General features: G+C 46.5%; 1 protein-coding gene across 1 annotated transcript in view; it reads left to right on the forward strand.

Moving 5' to 3' along the window:
- MED4 (mediator complex subunit 4) overlaps positions 1-19,016 on the forward strand; it is a 74,099-nt gene that overhangs the window by 44,814 nt on the left and 10,269 nt on the right. The window contains exon 3 of the mRNA XM_007668608.4: positions 2,724-2,784. Within this exon, the coding sequence (XP_007666798.1) occupies positions 2,724-2,784 (61 nt within the window). The remainder of the gene's footprint in view (positions 1-2,723; positions 2,785-19,016) is intronic.

Genomic DNA, 19,016 nt, shown 5'->3' on the forward strand with positions numbered 1-19,016 from the left:
TGTCAGATTGAATATGTAGGTGGAATGAGATAGATGAGTCGAGGACAATGCCAAGGTTACAGGCTTGGGAGACAGGGAGGGTAGTGGTGTTTTCTCCAGTGATGGGAAAGTCAGAGGGAAGACAGGGCTTAGGTGGGAATGATGATAATAATAATTGCAGTATTTGACACAGTAAGCGCTTAACAAATGTCAGTAGTAGTATAGCGACATTTATTGAACACTAACTTGGGGTGCACACTCTACTGGTTGCCTGGTAAGTGCAGAATAACAAAGTTACACAGGGAGGGTATACTCTAATGGGGAGACAAACAGGCTGAAAAAATTTGATTGTATGAATGAATCAGTGAATGAACGGAGTGAACGAGTGAAGGCTGATCGAAAGTGGGGCTCCACTGCCGGCAAAGCCTGGAAACGGCAACTCCTTCAGATTCTCCGTCCCTCCCAGACTTGGATTTTAGCAATCCCTTCAAAGAAGGTGACACTGGTGAAACTTTCAAAATACTGCATGGCACATGTAGGGCAGGCCCAAATCTAATATCTTGGCCAAAACCACAGCTCTAAAAGTTTTTACTTTGATCTAGTGCCATCAGACACCATTCCTTATTGCATAGTGTCCCAGAGGAATATTTGCCATGCTGATCTTTTTCCTACATCATCTGCTGTCTACGACTAATGAGAATCCGTAACTGGGTATAGAATTACCATGTGATCCGTAAATTCACTCCTCAGGGTGATTGTCAGTCCATAAGTGCATCTGCAGAGCGGTCTGTCATCTTTTTCGGGTTTGCCGATTTGCATATTTCCAGGGTTCTGGCGCTCACGGCAGCTCGAAGTTTACAGATTAGGCCAGTAGAAGCCGGTTATAACAACCTTCAAGGTGGGGAAGAATTCATGGCGCTAGAGCTAAATGTCATACAGAGGTTAATGAGCTGGAGCTTGTATCCTGTGCACAATTCTTAGGGACGAAGTTGTGAATAACCCTGTCTCAGGGTTAATATTCAAAAAAGGAATGTTATAACCAGGTTCGACTGTATTTTATATCATAAATCCCTGAAGGTCAGGAAGTCTGTCTAACTCATTTGGTACAATGCCTAGCATTCACTAGGCCTAATTAGGGGCTCTAATAAATGCTTGTAACTTTTAAGGTTTTGCTAGTGGAAGACTTATGGGACTGGGATCAGATTCTGTTTCTGGTCCCAACCTAATCCCTCTGGCCTGCTGTATGACCTCAGTTTCTTCATCTGTAAAATGGATCTAAGACACCTGCTCCCCTTCCCATTTAGATTGTGGGTCTGGGGTGGGATGGGGTAGGTGCCCAAACTGACTACTTTTTATCTACCCCAGCTCTTAATTAACACTGCTTTGTCACCTAGAAAGGGCTTAATAAATATCATAATTATAATTTGCAGTTTCATAAAAGGAAAGAAATTCAGAGACCAGAGAGATAGTCTAGCCCTAGCATTTAGGGGTGAGGTTTTTTTTTTCTTGTGACCTTGATATTCTTGCATAAACTACCTTAGACTGAATAATAACTGAACCCATTTTGCCTTTCATTCCAGTCCTTTGATGAGGTGAATTGTCTCCAGTGGGAGCCACCAATCAGCCATAATTGAAGGGAGCAAATTTAAGTAATACAAATTAGGGAAATGCAAAAGTTGGAGAATATCAGTATAAGATCTTGCCGTCTACTGCACTTCCTAATACGTAGTAACTGCTGAGACGATTATCAAGAAAGTTAATTAAAATATGAAAGCGGGAATAGGAAATTTTATACTTATATTTCCGAAGTCATCAACTTAACTTTCAATTCAGTCTTCAGTTATGCTAAAGTCTCCACCCAAACAATGTCAGATTTTCCATTACTTTTGTCGGGGTTTAATTCTCCTGCTCCGGCTCTTCCTCCACCTAAGTGGGTCTCCTCCCACTAGTTTCTGTTCTTAAGAAAAGCAAAGAAAGAGCACAGTTTTACATTGTAGCATGAGAAGGGGAAACTCTTTTGTTTACTTTGCTTCTTGGACTTTTTGGTCTCAAATGCTTAGAGAGTTCAGCTGGCTTTGAACTCTCTTCTTCTTCCAGACCTGCTCAGTCGAGCCTATTATTTTGGGCTGACATAAGTTTATAACTGAAACTGTCACTTGCCTAAATGTGTAACTTTGTTTTTGCTCTTCGAGAAGATTATAGTTCAGTAAAGCTGAGTTGCAAGACTGGGGCCTTAGTGGGGGGCTAGGAAAAAAAAGTCATTGCTATTTCTTGACCTTTTTTTAACCCATTCATAGCTCAAACACCTAAGCCTTTAAATTAGCTCAAACTTTTCGTGAAATGTTAGCCTCCAGTTAAGATCAGTTGTCCCTCAGTAACTAGGCCCTGTACATTTCCATTAAAAGTCACATGAACTGAAAGTCAAGGTGTAAATTTAGAACACGCTCTAGGTGTTAGTCACTGCCTACATCTGCATGGGGCTCACCTAACTAGTGGTTGGACTCTTTTCTCAAAGTCTGCCTGGGCCATTAATGATGCTAACAATAGCTGACTCATTGGCCAATTAATGTTAGGGGATTGGCTCCCAGGACTTAAGTGCAGTGCAGTATAGAAGAGCAGAAAAGTACTACCTGCAGGTCATGCAGGCAGGGTATTTTAGTGGCACTCTTTTACTTAGAAGAAGCGGAAACTGTGTTTCAAACTGGGAGTCATTCTGGGTTCTGAATGCTTTTTTTATGTTCCAGGCATCTCTTCTCCTCCACGTCCGGAAGTGAAATCATTCTCTTCTCTGCCCTCCAGCACACAGTAAGCACTCAATAACTGTTAGAATTAATCTTCTTGTCTGCCAGCACCCATCACCCAACGTTGAAAGCGGGAGCAACAACTTTTCTCTTCACCACTCCTTCCAATCCACTGGGCGGGAGGGGGGGCCAATAGCTGGTGGAAGAGCTGGGATGGGGGGCTTGCACTGCCTCTGAATCCCAGGGTAACTTCATGAATTGCTTAGGCCTGGAATTGCCCATACAGTTTACTGCCTCAATCAATTAGTGGTATTTATTGCTTACTGATCCACTTGTCTGCTGTGTCACTTAGGGCAAGTCACTTAACCACTCTGTGCTTCAGTTACCTCATCTGTAAAATGAGGATTTAGACTGTGAGCAGCCCCATGTGGGACACAGACTCTGTCCAACCTGATTAGCTTGTATCTACCCCAGTGCAAAGTACGGTACCTGACACATAAGAAGCATTTAACAAATATATTAAAAAAGGTGCTTACAGTCTGAAGTGGGAGACAGACATTAAAATAACAGGGAGAGGAAGTAGTAGAGTAAAAGAATATGTGCTGTGGAGCTGGGGTATCAGAGAGACTCAGGGGTACACGGCCCAAGTACATAGTTGACGCAAAAGGGAAGCCGGATATGGGAAATGTGGGCTTAGTCGAGAAGGTCTTTTGGAGGAGATGTGATCTGAGAAGGGCTTTGAAGGTGGGGAGCTCAACAGGGTCTGCTGGGGGCTTGGAGAGGCTGGTGGGTGTCTGGGGAGAGTTGGACTTCTGCCTCTAGGGCCTGAGCCTGAAGGCCAGAATGGGCCGACATGAATCCTTGGACAGCTTTCCTCTCTGCCCTCTGTTAGATAGACTGGGGGAAAAGCAGGAAGCTTAGGAAAAAGCACAGCCTAAGAGTCAAAGGACCTTTGTTCTAGTCCTGGCTATGCTGCTTGCCTGCTGTGTGACCTTGGACAAGTCATTTAATGTCTTCGTGTCCTTGCCTGTAAAATGGCGAGGCCCACATGAGACATTTTATAGGTGAGGACACAGAGACATGGACTACGTCAATCTGCTTAAATTGTATCAACCCCAGTGCTTGATGCATAGTAGCCCTTAAAAGATTCCACAATTACTGTGATTACAAGGGGAAGGCAAGAAAGGGGACTAAATGAATGGGAAATGCTTCTTTGTGTTGACTTGTGTGTCCTATCAAGAAATAAAGTCAGAATTTTTAGGGAAATAGAGATTTGGCTTCTGATCTCCACTGTTATTGAAGTCAGAACACAGTGTTACAAGCTGTCAGAACTTCCCAACCATCAGTAATATTTATTGCCTCCTTTGTGTAGAGCACTGTACTGAGGATTTGGGAGGGTACAATAGAAGCAAAAACCACAGAGTCTGCCCTCAGTCGGCTTAACACCTACTGGGGGAAGAGGTAGAAATCAAACAAAACATCAAAACAATCGTAAATGCTGAGGATGGCACTAAAAAACCCTGCTAGTTGGCTGCTGGATGACAGCTTGATTTAAACTGTGAGCCCCATGTGGGACAGGGACTGTGTCCAACCCGATTACCTTGCATCCACCCCAGCACTTAGTACAATGCATGGCACATAGTAAGCACATGACAAATTAAAATTAACTATTAAAAAACCATAATCATTACCCTCACCTAATCCCAACCACAGAGTCACAAGAAAGACTTTTTGAAAACAATTCCTGTGCTAACCAGCTGATTGAGCAGCATGGCGTAGTGGCTAGAGCATGGGCCTGGGAGTCAGAAGGTCATGGGTTCTAATCCCGACTCCACCGCTTGTCTGCTGTGCGATCTGGGGCAAATCACTTCACTTCTCTGGGCCTCAGTTACCTCATCTGCGAAATGGGGGTTAGGACTGTGAGCCCCATGCGGGACAAGGACTGTGTCCAACCTGATGACCCTGTATCTACCCCAGTGCTTAGATCAGTGCCTGGCACATAGTAAGCGCTTAACAAATACCATTATTGTTATTATTATTCTTCAGGTGACCAGAATTTCAGGAGTGCAGAGCAGAATTAGGGGAATGAGTCAAAAAGTGGCAGAAACGAAAGAGCCAGAGAAAGAGAAAAAAGAGGCAGAGGAAGACATCTAGGCAGGAGCAACATAAATGCATGCATCCAAACACACACACACACACACCCCCAAACCCAGGGTGTTAACTATTTACTGAGGTGATTTTCACAGTGGCCGGGGCAGGGCACCTGCCTTAGCAGCAGGGGGGCAGAAACCAGCAGCAAATGGGAGAAGATGAGGTCAATGTGAAGTCACATTTCTTGCTGACTCTCCTGCTCCCTGCCCATTTGCTGCCGCTGACCTTTGGCTTCCCTCATTCATTCGTATTTATTGAGCACTTGCTGTGTGCAAAGCACTGTATTAAGCGCTTGGGAGAGTACATTACAACTACAAACAGATACATCCCCTGCCCACAATGAGCTCACAGTCTCAATCATTTCCTCTGTGACTGCAAGCTGTTCCCTGAAACTTGCGGTGGTAGAAATGATGGGGGAAGGCAACAGTCAGTAGTGACAAAAATGAAGGCAGTGGGAGTATCAGAGGGAAGGCTGCCCTGTAATAATAACAATAATAATAATAATAATAACAAAGGGGCTGCAGCACTCCCTCCCTCTGCCAGGCAACCACTAGACAGCCAGGAACCCTAACTGCCTGATAAGGAGCCAATGAAAACTTTAGGCCTAAGAGTCTTATTGGTTTGAGACAACACATGTGATTTATCTTTAGTGAAAATATTAATCTTAAAGCCCCTGCTGGACCAAGTTCAGCTCCGTGGTTGAGTCAGATATCCCTCATATGAGCCAAGTAAAATTTCCGCAGGTGAGAGATGACACGTGGCACTAATGAAATTGCAGAGAGAAATGTCCCCGGCACCATGCACAGATGCCTTTCACAGAGGCAGCGAGGCCTAGCGGATGGAGCAGGGGACTGGGAGTCAACAGATTCTACATCTGGCCCCACCATTTAGCTGCTGCTTGACCTTGGGCAAGCCGCTTTAACTTCTCTGTACCTCTGTTTTTTCCTCTGAAAAATGGGATAAAATACCAAGAAGCAGCGTGGCCTAGTGGATAGGGCACAGGCCTGGGAGTCAGAAAGACCTGGGTTCTAATCCCAGTTCTGTCCCTTATCTGCTGGGTGACTTTGGGCAAGTCACTTCACTTCTCTGCCTCAGTTACCTCATCTGTAAAACAGGGAAGAAGACTGAACTCCATGTGGAACAGAGACTGTGTCCAAACTGAGTAGCTTGTATCTACCCCAGCACTTAATACAGTGCCTGGCACATAGTAAGTGCTTAACAAACACCATAAGAGAAAAGTCACCTCACTTCTCTGGGCTTCAGTTACCTCGTTTGTGAAAAGGAGATTAAGTCTGTGAGCCCCATGTGGGATAGCGATGGAATCCAATCTGATTAGCTTGTATCTACTCCAGCACTCAGTGCCTGTACTATTCATTAAGCACTTAATGAATACTATTAAAAAACCCCAACAAAACACCTTCCCTCCTGCCCTTTAGACTGCGAGCCCCATGTGGACAGGATCTTGTATCTAAGCACTGGGGTAGATAAAAGATAATCAGGTTGGACCTTCTCCATGTCCCACATGGGGCTCACAGTCTTAATCCTCATTTTACAGATGAGGTAACTGAGCACAGAGAAGTGACACGATTTGCCCAAGGGCACCCAGCAGACAAGTGGCAGAGTTGGGATTAGAACCTAGGTCTTCTGATTCCCAGGCCCATGCTCTTTCCACTAGGCCACGCTTCTTCACTAGGCCATGCCTCCTCCTCTTCCCTGCTGCTTATTGGCAGACGCGAGGTACATGTATGTCAGGCTCCCCTTGGCATGGAGCACTTACTTAGCATCCTTGGCTGTTTTAGCACTGAAGATAAGTTGTTAAAGTGCGGCACTGATGCCACAGTAGAAAGCAAATTGGCAGTGCAAGCATCGGAAAAGCATGCTGAGTTGGCACAGCATGAAATAAGATTGGACACCATACTTATGCTATCTTGGCCCGAAGAAAATAAGCATAATGCAGGTAAATTAGAATAAAATTAGTCCACATTTTAAGGCACATGGTTATTAGGTCACATTTTGAGATTTCTGCAGGGTCATGCACCACATGCTTGGACGTCCACTGTCCGCTGGTATCGTGTTTCCTTTTTCACTTCATTGTTAATTTGCTGCTTCTCGATCAGCTAGTTATTCAATATGATTTCTGGGTCTTCACCTGGAGAACTTCTACTGAGTTGCTCGGTCCCCGTTTTGTATTTATGCAGTTTCTTTTTCTTCTCCAGGCTATTACCCTGACCGAAATCCATTCTGGTTTTGATACTGTGCCCATTTTACCAAAGTTGTTTTAATCCCAATTTCCAACCCAGTGGCTAGTCCCCAAGTTGGAGTCATCTGCAAGTATAGTGGGTCAGTTTCAGCCTCCAGGTCGCTGACAAAACTGTTTGGTAACCAAGGCTCTGGCAGCTCACCGGGTGTTCTTCCTAAATTGACATTGATTTGTTGATAAACACGGTTTTAAGGTGGACCACATCCTAGTTCTGTGGTCTGTGGTACCAGCCCTTAAGCACTTGGATAATCCCTGCACCCCCAGCCCCCCAGGACTTCTGAACACATCCTTCTACTCTGAAGCTCTCCCTCTCTGTCATCTGTCTTAATGTCTGTCCCCGCTCTAGTCTGAAAGCTCCTCAAAGGCAGGGATCCTGTCTACACACTTTGTTGTGTTGTACTCTCCCCAGCACAAAGTAAACGCGCCATAAATATCATTGATCGATTGGTCTAGACATTTTACCTTTGTACTGGTCAAAACGGTAGGTGAGGTAGGCTCAAAAGCCTTCTTGAAGTTGAGAGACCAAACTCCACCCATGCCTCTACACCCAGAAATCCTAGCTGTCTGCATGCCCAAGCTTTTCTATAACTACAGGTGAAGATAATGGAAAGGTCTTCAGATTCGGAGCCAATGAGAGAGACTACAGTCTGCTCCTCCTGCCTCTTCCTCCTTTAGTAAAAGGCTGGGCCAATAGCTATAACAAAGAGGAGAGAGGAAAAGGGGTTAATTAGAGGAAAGCCTGTCAGAATGAACAGCTGGTTGGATAAAGGTGCACATGAGACTGCTTTGATGTAAACATTCGGGGAGGGGAGGATGTAGTGTAATTGAGGACTCTGCAGGCACATCAAAGCGGCTGAAAGACATTGCAGTTTATGGAATTAAATTGTTTGCACTTTTCCTGGATTTGAAGTGGGTATATTTGATGGGCATAATAACACATTGCACTTGCTCCGGATCTTTCATCTGAGGAGATCCCAAAGTGCTATGAAGAGTTTAACAAGAAAAACACCTGCTTATTAAGGCTATTTGAAATTTAAAAACTGTCCCTGCAGTGGGCTCACTTTCTTAATATGAGATTTTCTATTACAGGTGAAATGTTTTATATGTTTACTTCTTCCAGTTTCTCTTTGAGATTTAAAAAATTCAGTCTGGATGGTTTAACTAGAGGTGAGAGGAATGGTTAGTTAGCCCATGCCCGGTAGCTAAGGGCAGTAATCCCCAAAGGAGCCAGATTAGCTCAAAGCTTTCTTGGGGAATTCTAGTAGTAACACTTGAGAACAAGATGTGTGTGTGAGCCAGGGGGAGGGTGCATGGGTTTGGGGAAGTGGCGGGACGGTGGCGGAGGCATCGATGAGAGGAGGCTTCTCAACAAAGTCCGGCAGTCCCCTAACTGGCCCTGAACGGCTCTTTGTGTGCCCTTGGGCCACTTAGAGTCAGAACTAGAGCAACAGCCCACTGGGATTCTCCCATCATCCCCATGGGTCAGTGCAGTCCTGATCCCAAACAGCAGAGTGCTTAGCCAAAACTGCTCTTGGGACATAGCTCCCATTGACCTCCGAGTCCTTGAGGGCAGGAACCATGTCATATCCTTTTCAGTATGGTGTTGACATAAAGTAGGGATGCAATAAATATCATTCATTGATTGATTTCCCCATATCACCTAGCACTGTGCTCGGCATAGGAGTGCAATAAGTATTATTGATCAATTTTTACAATTCCCCATAGAATTTAGTCCTGTTCTCGGCATAGGAGTGCAATAAATACTGGTGATTGATTTTTACACTTCCCTGTACAGCACCTAGTGTTGTCCTCTGCATTTAGTTAGAATGCAATAAATCCTGTTGACGATGAAGAATGCCCATTTCAGAGCCCATTCCAGACAGAGCTCTGTCCTTTTCCCATCTTGCTTTTCCCTGGAGCGGCAGAACCAGCTTCGGTGACTCGGAAATGTCGACCTGTTTACTCTTCCCATAAATGTTCTCCCTGCCATTATCAATATCCCTTGCTTCCTTCCTTCTTTTTTTCCATTAAAGAAACCAAGGCTGTGAAGGTGTTGAAGTTGGCAGGTGATACTCCCTTGCACCTCCTTGAAACTGCCCCCAACTTTTGTCCTGTCTGGAGAAGGACTTACTTAGTGATGGCCCCTTGAGGATGAGACTTTACAGGCTTACAAGTTGGAGAAGCAGTGTGACTTAGTGGGTAGAGCATGGGCCTGGAAGTCAGAAAGTCATAGGTTCAAATCCCAGCTCTGCCACATGTCTGCTGTGTGACCTTGGGTAAGTCAATTCATTTCTCTGAGCCTCAGTCACCTCATCTGTAAAATGGGGACTAAGAGTGTGAGCCCGATTTGGGACAGAGACTTTTTCCAACCTGACTACCTTGTATCGACCCCAGTGTTTAGAACAGTGCTTGGCACATAGTAAGGGCTTAAATACCATAATAATGATTATTATTGTTAAAAATTGTCCTGCCTATTTGACAGCTCAGGACCCTACTCAAGGCGCAAACAGAGTTTTTCAGCTCCCTAAAACTGCTGAATCCTGGTGTCATTTGGGATTTGTCATTTGTGTTTTTAAACCAGCAAAAAGTTCTTTGTTCTCGGACAATGCTGGAGACATCACATGCTCAAGAGCTCCCTTGAGCTGTTTGCCTCAGACCAGCTGACTTCCTTTGTTCAGGCCTGTGCAAGTTTACTGGCTTACTGGTCTGCCTTTTGGGACACATTTCTTTAACAGATGGTAGGTGGGGACCATCTCCAACTAATTCTTTGCAGAGGAGGAAGAGGTAAGACCTTCCTTTCCCGGTCTTTGCCTATTGAGGCTTAAAGGGGAGCAGGCTAGAGTTCCGAATCCTCCAAACTATTAATCCCTGAAATGGCTTCTTGGGTCTAAAGCACAGACATAAAGAGCAGTGAGTATTCCCTCATCAACCATCTATTGAACTCCGGAAGTGAGGAAAGAGTTCCCTCTCGTGGTGGGACTACTAAGGTGCCAAGCACTGTACTAAATGCTGGGGTAGATACTACCTTTGAGGGTTCACCAGATTTTCTCCAATTTCAACTTCCATTCACTTTTCAGCACATGCACTTACACAGCGGATGAGCCTTTAAGTTAAGTTGCGGTATTTGTCAAGCGCTTACTCTGTGCCAAGCACTGTTCTAAGCGCTGAGGGATACAAGGTGATCAGGTGGTCCCACGCAGGGCTCACAGTTTTAATCCCCATTTGACAGATGAGGTAACTGAGGCACAGAGAAGTTAAGCGACTCGCCCAAGGTCACACAGCTGACTAGCGGCAGAGCCGGGATTAGAACCCGGGACCTCTGACTCCCAAGCCCGCGCTCTTTCTACCGAGCCACACTCTTTAAAACACCACTGGTCTTAGAAGTTCAAAATGCAGTATTTTGAGGTGCCCTACTGAGTTAGACCGGCAAGCGCTTAGTACAGTGCTCTGCACAGAGTAAACGCTCAAATGCTATTGAATGAATGAACGACGGTTAGGGCCAGTTATTAAAATGCAATTTGAGGAGCTGCTTCTCAGCGTCCATGCAGTTCTGCTGCCAGACACTAAGAAGGAGTTTTGGGTTTCTTTATAGAGCACATTAGCCTCATCAGCTAGCTGAAGCTGAAACCCGAAAAATCAGTCAGCTTGGGAGTCTAGCTTGCAAAGGGTTGCTGATGTGTCTGATGTAAAGGAGATACAAGCGTGGCTGGTCTGGCAAGTGATTTCAAATGAAAGAAGGTTGAAGCAACAGCTTGAGCAGGCTTTCCCCTGTCCGCTGGGAGGCCTATTCAATTTGGGATTAGGAGAAATGTTCATTAGGTGTAAAATGAATAACCCGCTCACACGGTTACCAGAAACCTCACAGTTCACAGTGTAGAACAAGTGGGTCCGTTGACAATTTGGGTATTCCTAAAGTCGGGAATAGTTCATGTAGGGGCACCTGATATTTGCCCCACTCCAGCTCCAAAGCACTAGGTTGAGAATCTTTGAATTATATATTAGAAATTACTTATTATTCATATTAATGGCTGTCTCCCGCTTTAGAGGGTAAGCCGTAATTTAGGAGCAGGGAATGTGTCTGCTATTCCTGGTCTTTGTACTATCCCAAGTGCTTAGTACAGTGCTTGGCACATAATAAGCTCTCAATAAATACAACTGATTGACTGATTAAGAGGGGCTTGAGGAGCAGATCTGGCTGAAACCCAATTTGTCGGAGAACAACAGTTTCCCCCAAAGAAGGCAAAGAACTGCGTCCTTTGGAGAATGTGTGAAAACAGAGACACTGTTGTTCCGCATGGACCTGCCCCCCCATGCCCCTCGTCCCTCCTTCCCCCGAAAAAAAACCCCCTTCATTTTGCACCCTCCCCCTCCCCCTGCAAATTCTTATCCACTAAATGTTAAGCAATGCACTTATTTTAATGACCTCATTGGTACAACCCTCAGGCCAGGGTTGGGTTCAGAAAACACAAGTTTGGAAGCCTTTGAAATTGAAAAGGCAAGGGAGGTCAGGGAGTAGAGGAGCAGGGGTCCGAAGAGAGTGGACAGTTGGTCTGTTTGCTATGAGGAGACTGCCTTTTTTCTCTAGGCAGAAACCCAGCTTCCCTGGCCATCTGGGGCAAGTTAATCTTATGCCCTCCCTGCATATCCTGAATCTGTGGGATCCTTGCTCTTCTGTGAACTCTAATAACCTCTATTACCCCACACGGGATTCACAGTGTAAATGGGAGGGAGAACAGGTATTGAATCCCATTTACAGACGAGGTAACTGAGGCACAGAGAAATGGTGACTTGTCCAAGGTCACCCAGCAGACAAGTGGCAGAGCCTGGATTAAAACCCAGTTCATCTGACTCCCAGGTCCATACTCTTTCCACTAGGCCACACTGCTTCTCGGCATCTGAAGACCTCAGTGAGCCGAGTGTGTCCAACCTGATATCTTACTAGCACTTAGTACAGCGCCTGGCACATAGTAAGAACTTAACAAATTCCATTGGTATGACCGAGGTGAATGCCCCACTCAGCATCAGGGTGGTCATCAGATAAGGGCACAGCGGAACCCACCGCTGAGAAGGTGCACAGAAATACGCTGTTCCACCGTCCCAAACTGCCCCATATACCCTCGCCAGCCATCTCACAAGGCCTGCTTTGGGGTACGGGGTGATTGGAGGAGAGAGCGTGGATGGCTCAGAGCCAACCATCACCACGAATGAAAAGCCCCTCAAGGGCAAGGCCTACTGACGATGGGATATTTCATACCTGTACCCACTCACACATGCAGCCATAGGGGAACTACAGAAGCTTATGCTTCTGACCTTCAGGCCTGTGCTTAGCTCATCTTTGAGTATGAAGGATAGGTCTTTATGGGATCAGCATCCAGACTAAGAAGCAAAAACAGCTCACCTTCAGCAATCAGCACCTCACCAGATCACTGGCGATACATTGCGAGGTGAGGCCGAACCAAGCTCCCATAAGGCAGTGGGAGGAGGGGACACCTATAAACTCTATTTTCCATTTTGTGCTGCTCTCTGTGGGGTCGAGAAGCCATTTCACTCTATCCCAATTTCACACAGTACAGTAGTTCAGCTGGGAGGGATTCTAGCCCTCCTCAGCAGTCAATCAATCAGTGGCACTTGCTGAATGCTTACTGTGTGCAGAGCATTGTACTAAGCGCTTGGGAGAGTGCAGAAGAGTTGGTAAGACACAAGCCCCACCCACACGGAACTCAGAATCAGCAGGGGCAGTGATGGAGCTCAGCATCATAGGAAGTTCATTAATTCATCCAAACCGACAAAGCATCCACTTTGGTTTCCCAGTGAGGTTTCCCTCTGAACCCAGGGCATGCCCTAGGTTTTTAGTTTCCATTTAGTACCCCATGGGGTTTTTCTGTTATGCACTTTAGAATACGCTTCCACACAATTGTATTATTTCCACAGACAAAGAAGAGGTAAGGGAGTTTTAATCAGAACCAAGGCTGGAAGAGGGGCGAGGGCTAGAGGGGTGGGGATGGAAAATAAAATGAATCTTCCAGAGTACCCAAGGGGGTGAGCTAATGGGCCAGTGTTTTCAAGAAGAAGAAAAAAGGGGTGATGCAAAGCAACCAGTGGGATTTGTGTCTGGGGAGCAGGTGGTTCCCTACTTCCAGCCAAATTGTTCCTGGAAATGGTCAAGCAATCATTACATCAGAGATGTGAAATGTAGAATGGATCAAAACTACAAAATTAAAAAGAAAATACTACATTCTTTTGGGCTTCCCCTTTTGCTTCTTCAGCCTCTTCTTTTTCTCCTCATGTGTCTCCTGCATTTGTAATGACTCTTTTTCTTCCTTTTAAGTGTCAGCTTATCATCAGTTATTATTTCCTTTCATTTGATTCACTCCCCAATCCGATCGCTTCTTTCATCCTGTCTTTTGACTTAGGCCTCGAGAAGCATTCGTTCATTCAGTAGTATTTATTGAGTGCTTACTATGTGCAGAGCACTGTACTAAGCACTTAGAATGTAAAGCAGCATGGCCTGGTAGAAGGAGCATGGGCTCAGGAGCCAGAGACCTTGGGTGTCAACACCGGCTCTGCCACTTGTCTGCTCTGTGACTTTGGGCAAGTCACTTAACTTCTCTGGGCCTCCATTATTTCATTTTTAAAAGGGGGATTAAGACTGTGAGCCCTATGCCAGGCAGGGACTGTGTCCAACCCGATTATCTTGTGTCTACCCCAGTGCTTAGTACCGTGCCTGGCAAATACTAAGCGCTTAACAAATACCATTAAAAAAATTGCCCCTAACGTTTGTAGAAGTTGCCATTGTTTCAGGAACTGGCTCCTGAAATTTAGCAATTTGGTCTACAAAAGTTTATGATACTGGTGCAGGAAGGAAGGGAGGGTTTCAGTGTCTGCAGCTCACTTCTACTCAATCAATGCTATTGATTATTGTTATCATTAATGTTGATAATACTAATGATAGTAATGGCATTTCTTAAGCACTTACTATGTGCCAGACACCGTTCAAAGCGCGGTGGTGGATACAAGCCAATCGGCTTGGACACAGTCCCTGTCCCACGTGGGGCTCACAGCCTTACTACCCATTTTACAGATGAGGTAAAGGTGCAGAGAAGTGAAGTAACTTGCCCAAGGTGTGGAGATAAAAGATTAATCAGGAACTGATACCTAGAAGAAATGAGAGTTCAAAAAGGCCAATACTATATACACAAGGGCTAATACTGAATTCTTGTCCATCTTTCCTCAGGGTTGTTGAGGATTAATGTTGGGAGTTTTGTAAAATGGGAGGCTTTTATTTTAAGTATTAGGTTTGATTGATTAAAGACTGTGGGCCTTCCCTTTGAAATCCACGGTGCAGATATCTTATGTGTATGTATGGTAGTTTAATCTGAAATGGTTGAGGATTCATCTCCAAAAACAGGGTTTTCTGAAATCCAGAGGAGATGATGGGACAAATACTTCAATTACTTTAATGGAGCTAATGCATGTAAATCAACATGAAGTGACTTTTTGGAGACGGTATGGTTTTTGGATGGGGTACTTGGGACCACAGAACCCCAAGAGCCCTGAGGGTCTCGTGATCGAAGTAGGACAGATGGGATGCATGAGATGAGAGCCGTTATTAGACGGAGGAAAACTTTTCTTGCTAAAGGGCTCCATTTGGATTTAAATGAGATAATTGGATTAGAAAAATAAAAAGCCTCTGAAATTTGCTTTCTTGAAGTTTGGCAATTTTCCTGGAAACCTGGGTTGACTTTCTGAGGCACTGCAAATGCTTTTGGCAGAGTGAATTCGTGTCTTCAGTCATTTAAAGCACACGAGAAGCAGTGTGGTCTAATGGCTAGAGCACGGGCCTGGGAGTCAGAGGGGCCTGGGTTCTAATCCTGACTTGACCAGTTATCTGCTGTGAGACCTTGGGCGAGTCACTTCACTTCCATATGCCTCAGTTACCACATCTGTGAAATGGGGATTAAGACTGTGAGCCCTACGTGGGACAAGGACTGGGTCCAACCCGGTGATCTTGTATCTATCCCAGCGTTCAGTACAGTGCCTAGTACATAGTAAGTGCTCAACAAATGTGGAGAAGGAAAAGAAAGAAGACAACCAAGGGTTTTTTTGTTGTTGTTGCTATTATTTGTGTATGTTTAAATGGCATTAGTTAAGTGCTTACTATGTGCCAGGCACGGTACTAAGCGCTGGGGTAGATACAGCTAATCAGGTTGGATATAGTCCATGTCCCACATGGGGCTCAAAGTCTAATTCCCATTTTACAGTTGAGGCCACTGAGGCCCAGAGAAGTGAAGTGACTTCCCCCAGGTCACCCAGCAGACAAGTGGCAGAGCTGGGATTAGAACACAGTTTCTACACCACCAAGAAATCTAGTGCAAAATCGAGATGCAGACCATCCAGCCGTCACCACTGAGAAATCTTGTTAGCTCAGAAAGATAATAATAATAACTGTGGTGTCTTTTGCCTGGCACATAGTAAGCACTTAACAAATAGAATTATTATTATTAAGTACGTAAAGTCCTATGCTAAATACAGGGATCTGCAGAAGATTTCTGGCCACTGAGGAAAAGAATTGCAGACGAATGGCAAGCTAGCACTGTCCCTGATGAGCAGTTTTGTAAATACTAACATTATTATTATTACTTCACTTCTCTGGTCCTCAGTGACCTTATCTGTCAAATGGGGATGAAGACCGGGAGCCTCACATGGGACTACCCGAGGACCCTGTATCTACCCCCAGCGCTTAGAACAGTGCTCTGCACATAGGAAGCACTTAACAAATACCAACATTATCCTGGCTCAGCAGCTTGTCAACTGTGTGACTTTGGGCAAGTCACTTCACTTCTCAATGCCTCGGCTACCTCATCTGTAAAATGGGGATTAAGACTGTGAGACAACCTGATCATTTTGTGTCCTCTTCAGCACTTAGAACAGTGCTTCGCACATAGTAAGCGCTTAACAAATACTCGTCCTCTCAACTGTATATATTTTCATTACCCTATTTATTTTGTCAATGAGATCTGTACATCACCTTGATTCTATCTATTTGCTATTGTTTTAATGAGATGTTCATCCCCTCGATTCTATTTCTTGCTACTGTTCTTGTCTCTCCGTCTCCCCCGATTAGACTGTAAGCCCATCAAAGGGCAGGGACTGTCTCTATCCGTTACCGATTTGTACATTCGAAGCACTTAGTACAGTGCTCTGCACATAGTAAGCGCTCAATAAATGCTGTTGAATGAATGAATGAACAAATGCAGCCTGGCTCAATGGAAAGAGTCTGGGCTTGGGAGTCAGCGGTCATGGGTTCGAATCCCAGCTCTGCCACTTGTCAGCTATGTGACTGTGGGCGTCACTTCACTTCTCTGGGCCTCAGTTACCTCATCTGTAAAATGGGGATTAAGACTGTGAGCCTCACATGGGACAACCTGATCACCCTGTATCTCCCCCAGCGCTTAGAACAGTGCTCTGCAGATAGTAAGAGCTTAACAAATACCAACATTATTATTATTATTATGCCATCATGAGGATGATTATTATTAGACTGTAAGCCCGTCAAAGGTCAGGGACTGTCTCTGTTACCCATTTGTCCATTCCAAGAGCTTAGTCCAGTGCTCTGCACAAAGTAAGCACTCAATAAATGCTGTTGAATGAATGAATGAACGAATGCCATCATGATGATGATTATTATTAGACTGTCAGCCCGTCAAAGGGCAGGGACCGTCTCTGTTAAGCACTCAATAAATGCTGTTGAATGAATGAATGAACGAATGCCATGATGATGATGATGATTATTATTAGACTGTCAGCCCGTCAAAGGGCAGGGACCATCCCTATCTGTTACCGATTTGTCCATTCCAAGCGCTTCGTCCAGCGCTCTGCACATAGTAAGCGCTCAATAAATACTATTGAATGAATGAATATTATCATTATGCCATCACGATGATGATGATTATTAGACTGTCAGCCCGTCAAAGGGCAGGGACCGTCTCTATCCGTTACCGATTTGCCCATTCCAAGCGCTCAATAAAGACCGTTGAATGAATGATTAGTAAAGGCGATTGAAGGAATGAATGCTGCGGGGGTGAGGGCGGGTCCTCCGGCGCTCGTGGGGGCGCTGTGGAGACGGAGGGGGGGGGTGTGTGCGGGGTGGCGGGCCCTCTTGGCCGCTCCGGGCCCGCGGGGCCCTTCCGTCCGCCGCGTCGTCCTCTCGCTGGCGGCGCCGGGACCGACCGGCCACCATGGCGGCGGCGGCAGCGGGGGCGGCGGCAGCGGGGGCCTCCGCCTCCGGGCCGGGGGCGGCCGGGGGACCGGTGGGGCCGGGGGCGGCCGCCCCGCCGGGGGCCGCGGAGAAGGAGCGAGGAGGAGCAGCAGCAGCAGCAGCAGCAGCAGCAGCAGCCGGGCCCGCGGCCCCCGGCGGCAACAGCACCCGCGACAAGCTGCTGGCGGGCCTCGAAGACCTGGAGGTGCTGGCCAGGTCAGAGCGCACACCGGACCCCTGCCCCCGCACCGCACAGGGCTTCAGAATCATGCTGGTGTTTTGTGAAGCGCTTACTATGATGATCGAGAAGCGCTTACTATGTGCCGAGCACTGTTCTAAGCGCTGGGGTAGACACAGGGGAATCAGGTTGTCCCGCGTGGGGCTCACAGTCTTCATCCCCCTTTTACAGATGAGGGAACTGAGGCACCGAGAAGTTTAAGTGACTTGCCCACAGTCACACAGCTGACAAGTGGCAGAGCCGGGGTTCGAACCCGTGACTTCTGACTCCAAAGCCCGTGCTCTTTCCAGCGTGCAGAGCACTGTTCTAAGGGCCGGGGGAGACCCAGGGTCCTCAGCTTGTCCCACGGGAGGCTCCCAGGCCTCATCCCCATTTCAGAGGAGGGAACTGAGGCCCAGAGAAGTTGAAAGTGACTTGCCCACAGTCCCACAGCTGACAAGTGGCAGAGCCGGGATTCGAACCCGTGACCGCTGACTCCCAAGCCCGGGCTCTTGCCACTGAGCCACGCTGCTTCTCTAGAATGAGGACGGTTCATTCAGTAGTATTTAATAATAACAGTAATGTTGGCATTTGTTAAGCGCTTACTACGTGCAGAGCACTGTTCTAAGCGCCGGGGGAGAGACAGGGTCATCAGGTGGTCCCACGTGAGGCTCCCCGTCTTCATCCCCATTTGACAGAGGAGGTCACTGAGGCCCAGAGAAATGAAGTCATCATAATAATGTTGCTATTTGTTAAGCGCTTACTGTGTGCAGAGCACTGGTCTAAGCGCTGGGGGGGGGGGATACAAGGTCATCGGGTGGTCCCATGTGGGCTCCCAGTCTTCATCCCCATTTGACAGAGGAGGTCACCGAGGCCTAGAGAAGTGAAGTAATCATAATGTTGGTATTTGTTAAGCGCTTACTGTGTGCAGAGCACTGTTCTAAGCGCTGGGCGGATACAGGGTCATCGGGTGATCCCACGTGAAGCTCCCTGTCTTCATCCCCATTTTACAGAGGAAGTCATCATAATACAGAGAAGTGATCATAATAATGTGGGTATTTGTTAAGCGCTTACTGGGTGCAGAGCACTGTTCTAAGCGCCGGGGGGGTGGAGGGGATACAGGGTCATCGGGTGGTCCCATGTGAGGCTCCCAATCTTCATCCCCATTTGACAGAGGAGGTCACTGAGGCCCAGAGAAGTGAAGGGACTTGCCCACAGTCACGCAGCTGACAAGGGGCGGAGGCGGGATTCGAACCCATGACCTCTGACTCCCAAGCCCGAGCTCTTTCCACGGAGCCACGCTGCTTCTGCTCGTTATTGAGTGGTTACTATGTTCAGAGCACTGTACTAAGCGCTTGGAATGTACAATTCGGCAACAGATAGAGACCATCCCTGCCCAATGACGGGCTC

Source organism: Ornithorhynchus anatinus, chromosome 20, assembly GCF_004115215.2.
Source record: "Ornithorhynchus anatinus isolate Pmale09 chromosome 20, mOrnAna1.pri.v4, whole genome shotgun sequence".
NCBI classification, from domain to species: domain Eukaryota; kingdom Metazoa; phylum Chordata; class Mammalia; order Monotremata; family Ornithorhynchidae; genus Ornithorhynchus; species Ornithorhynchus anatinus.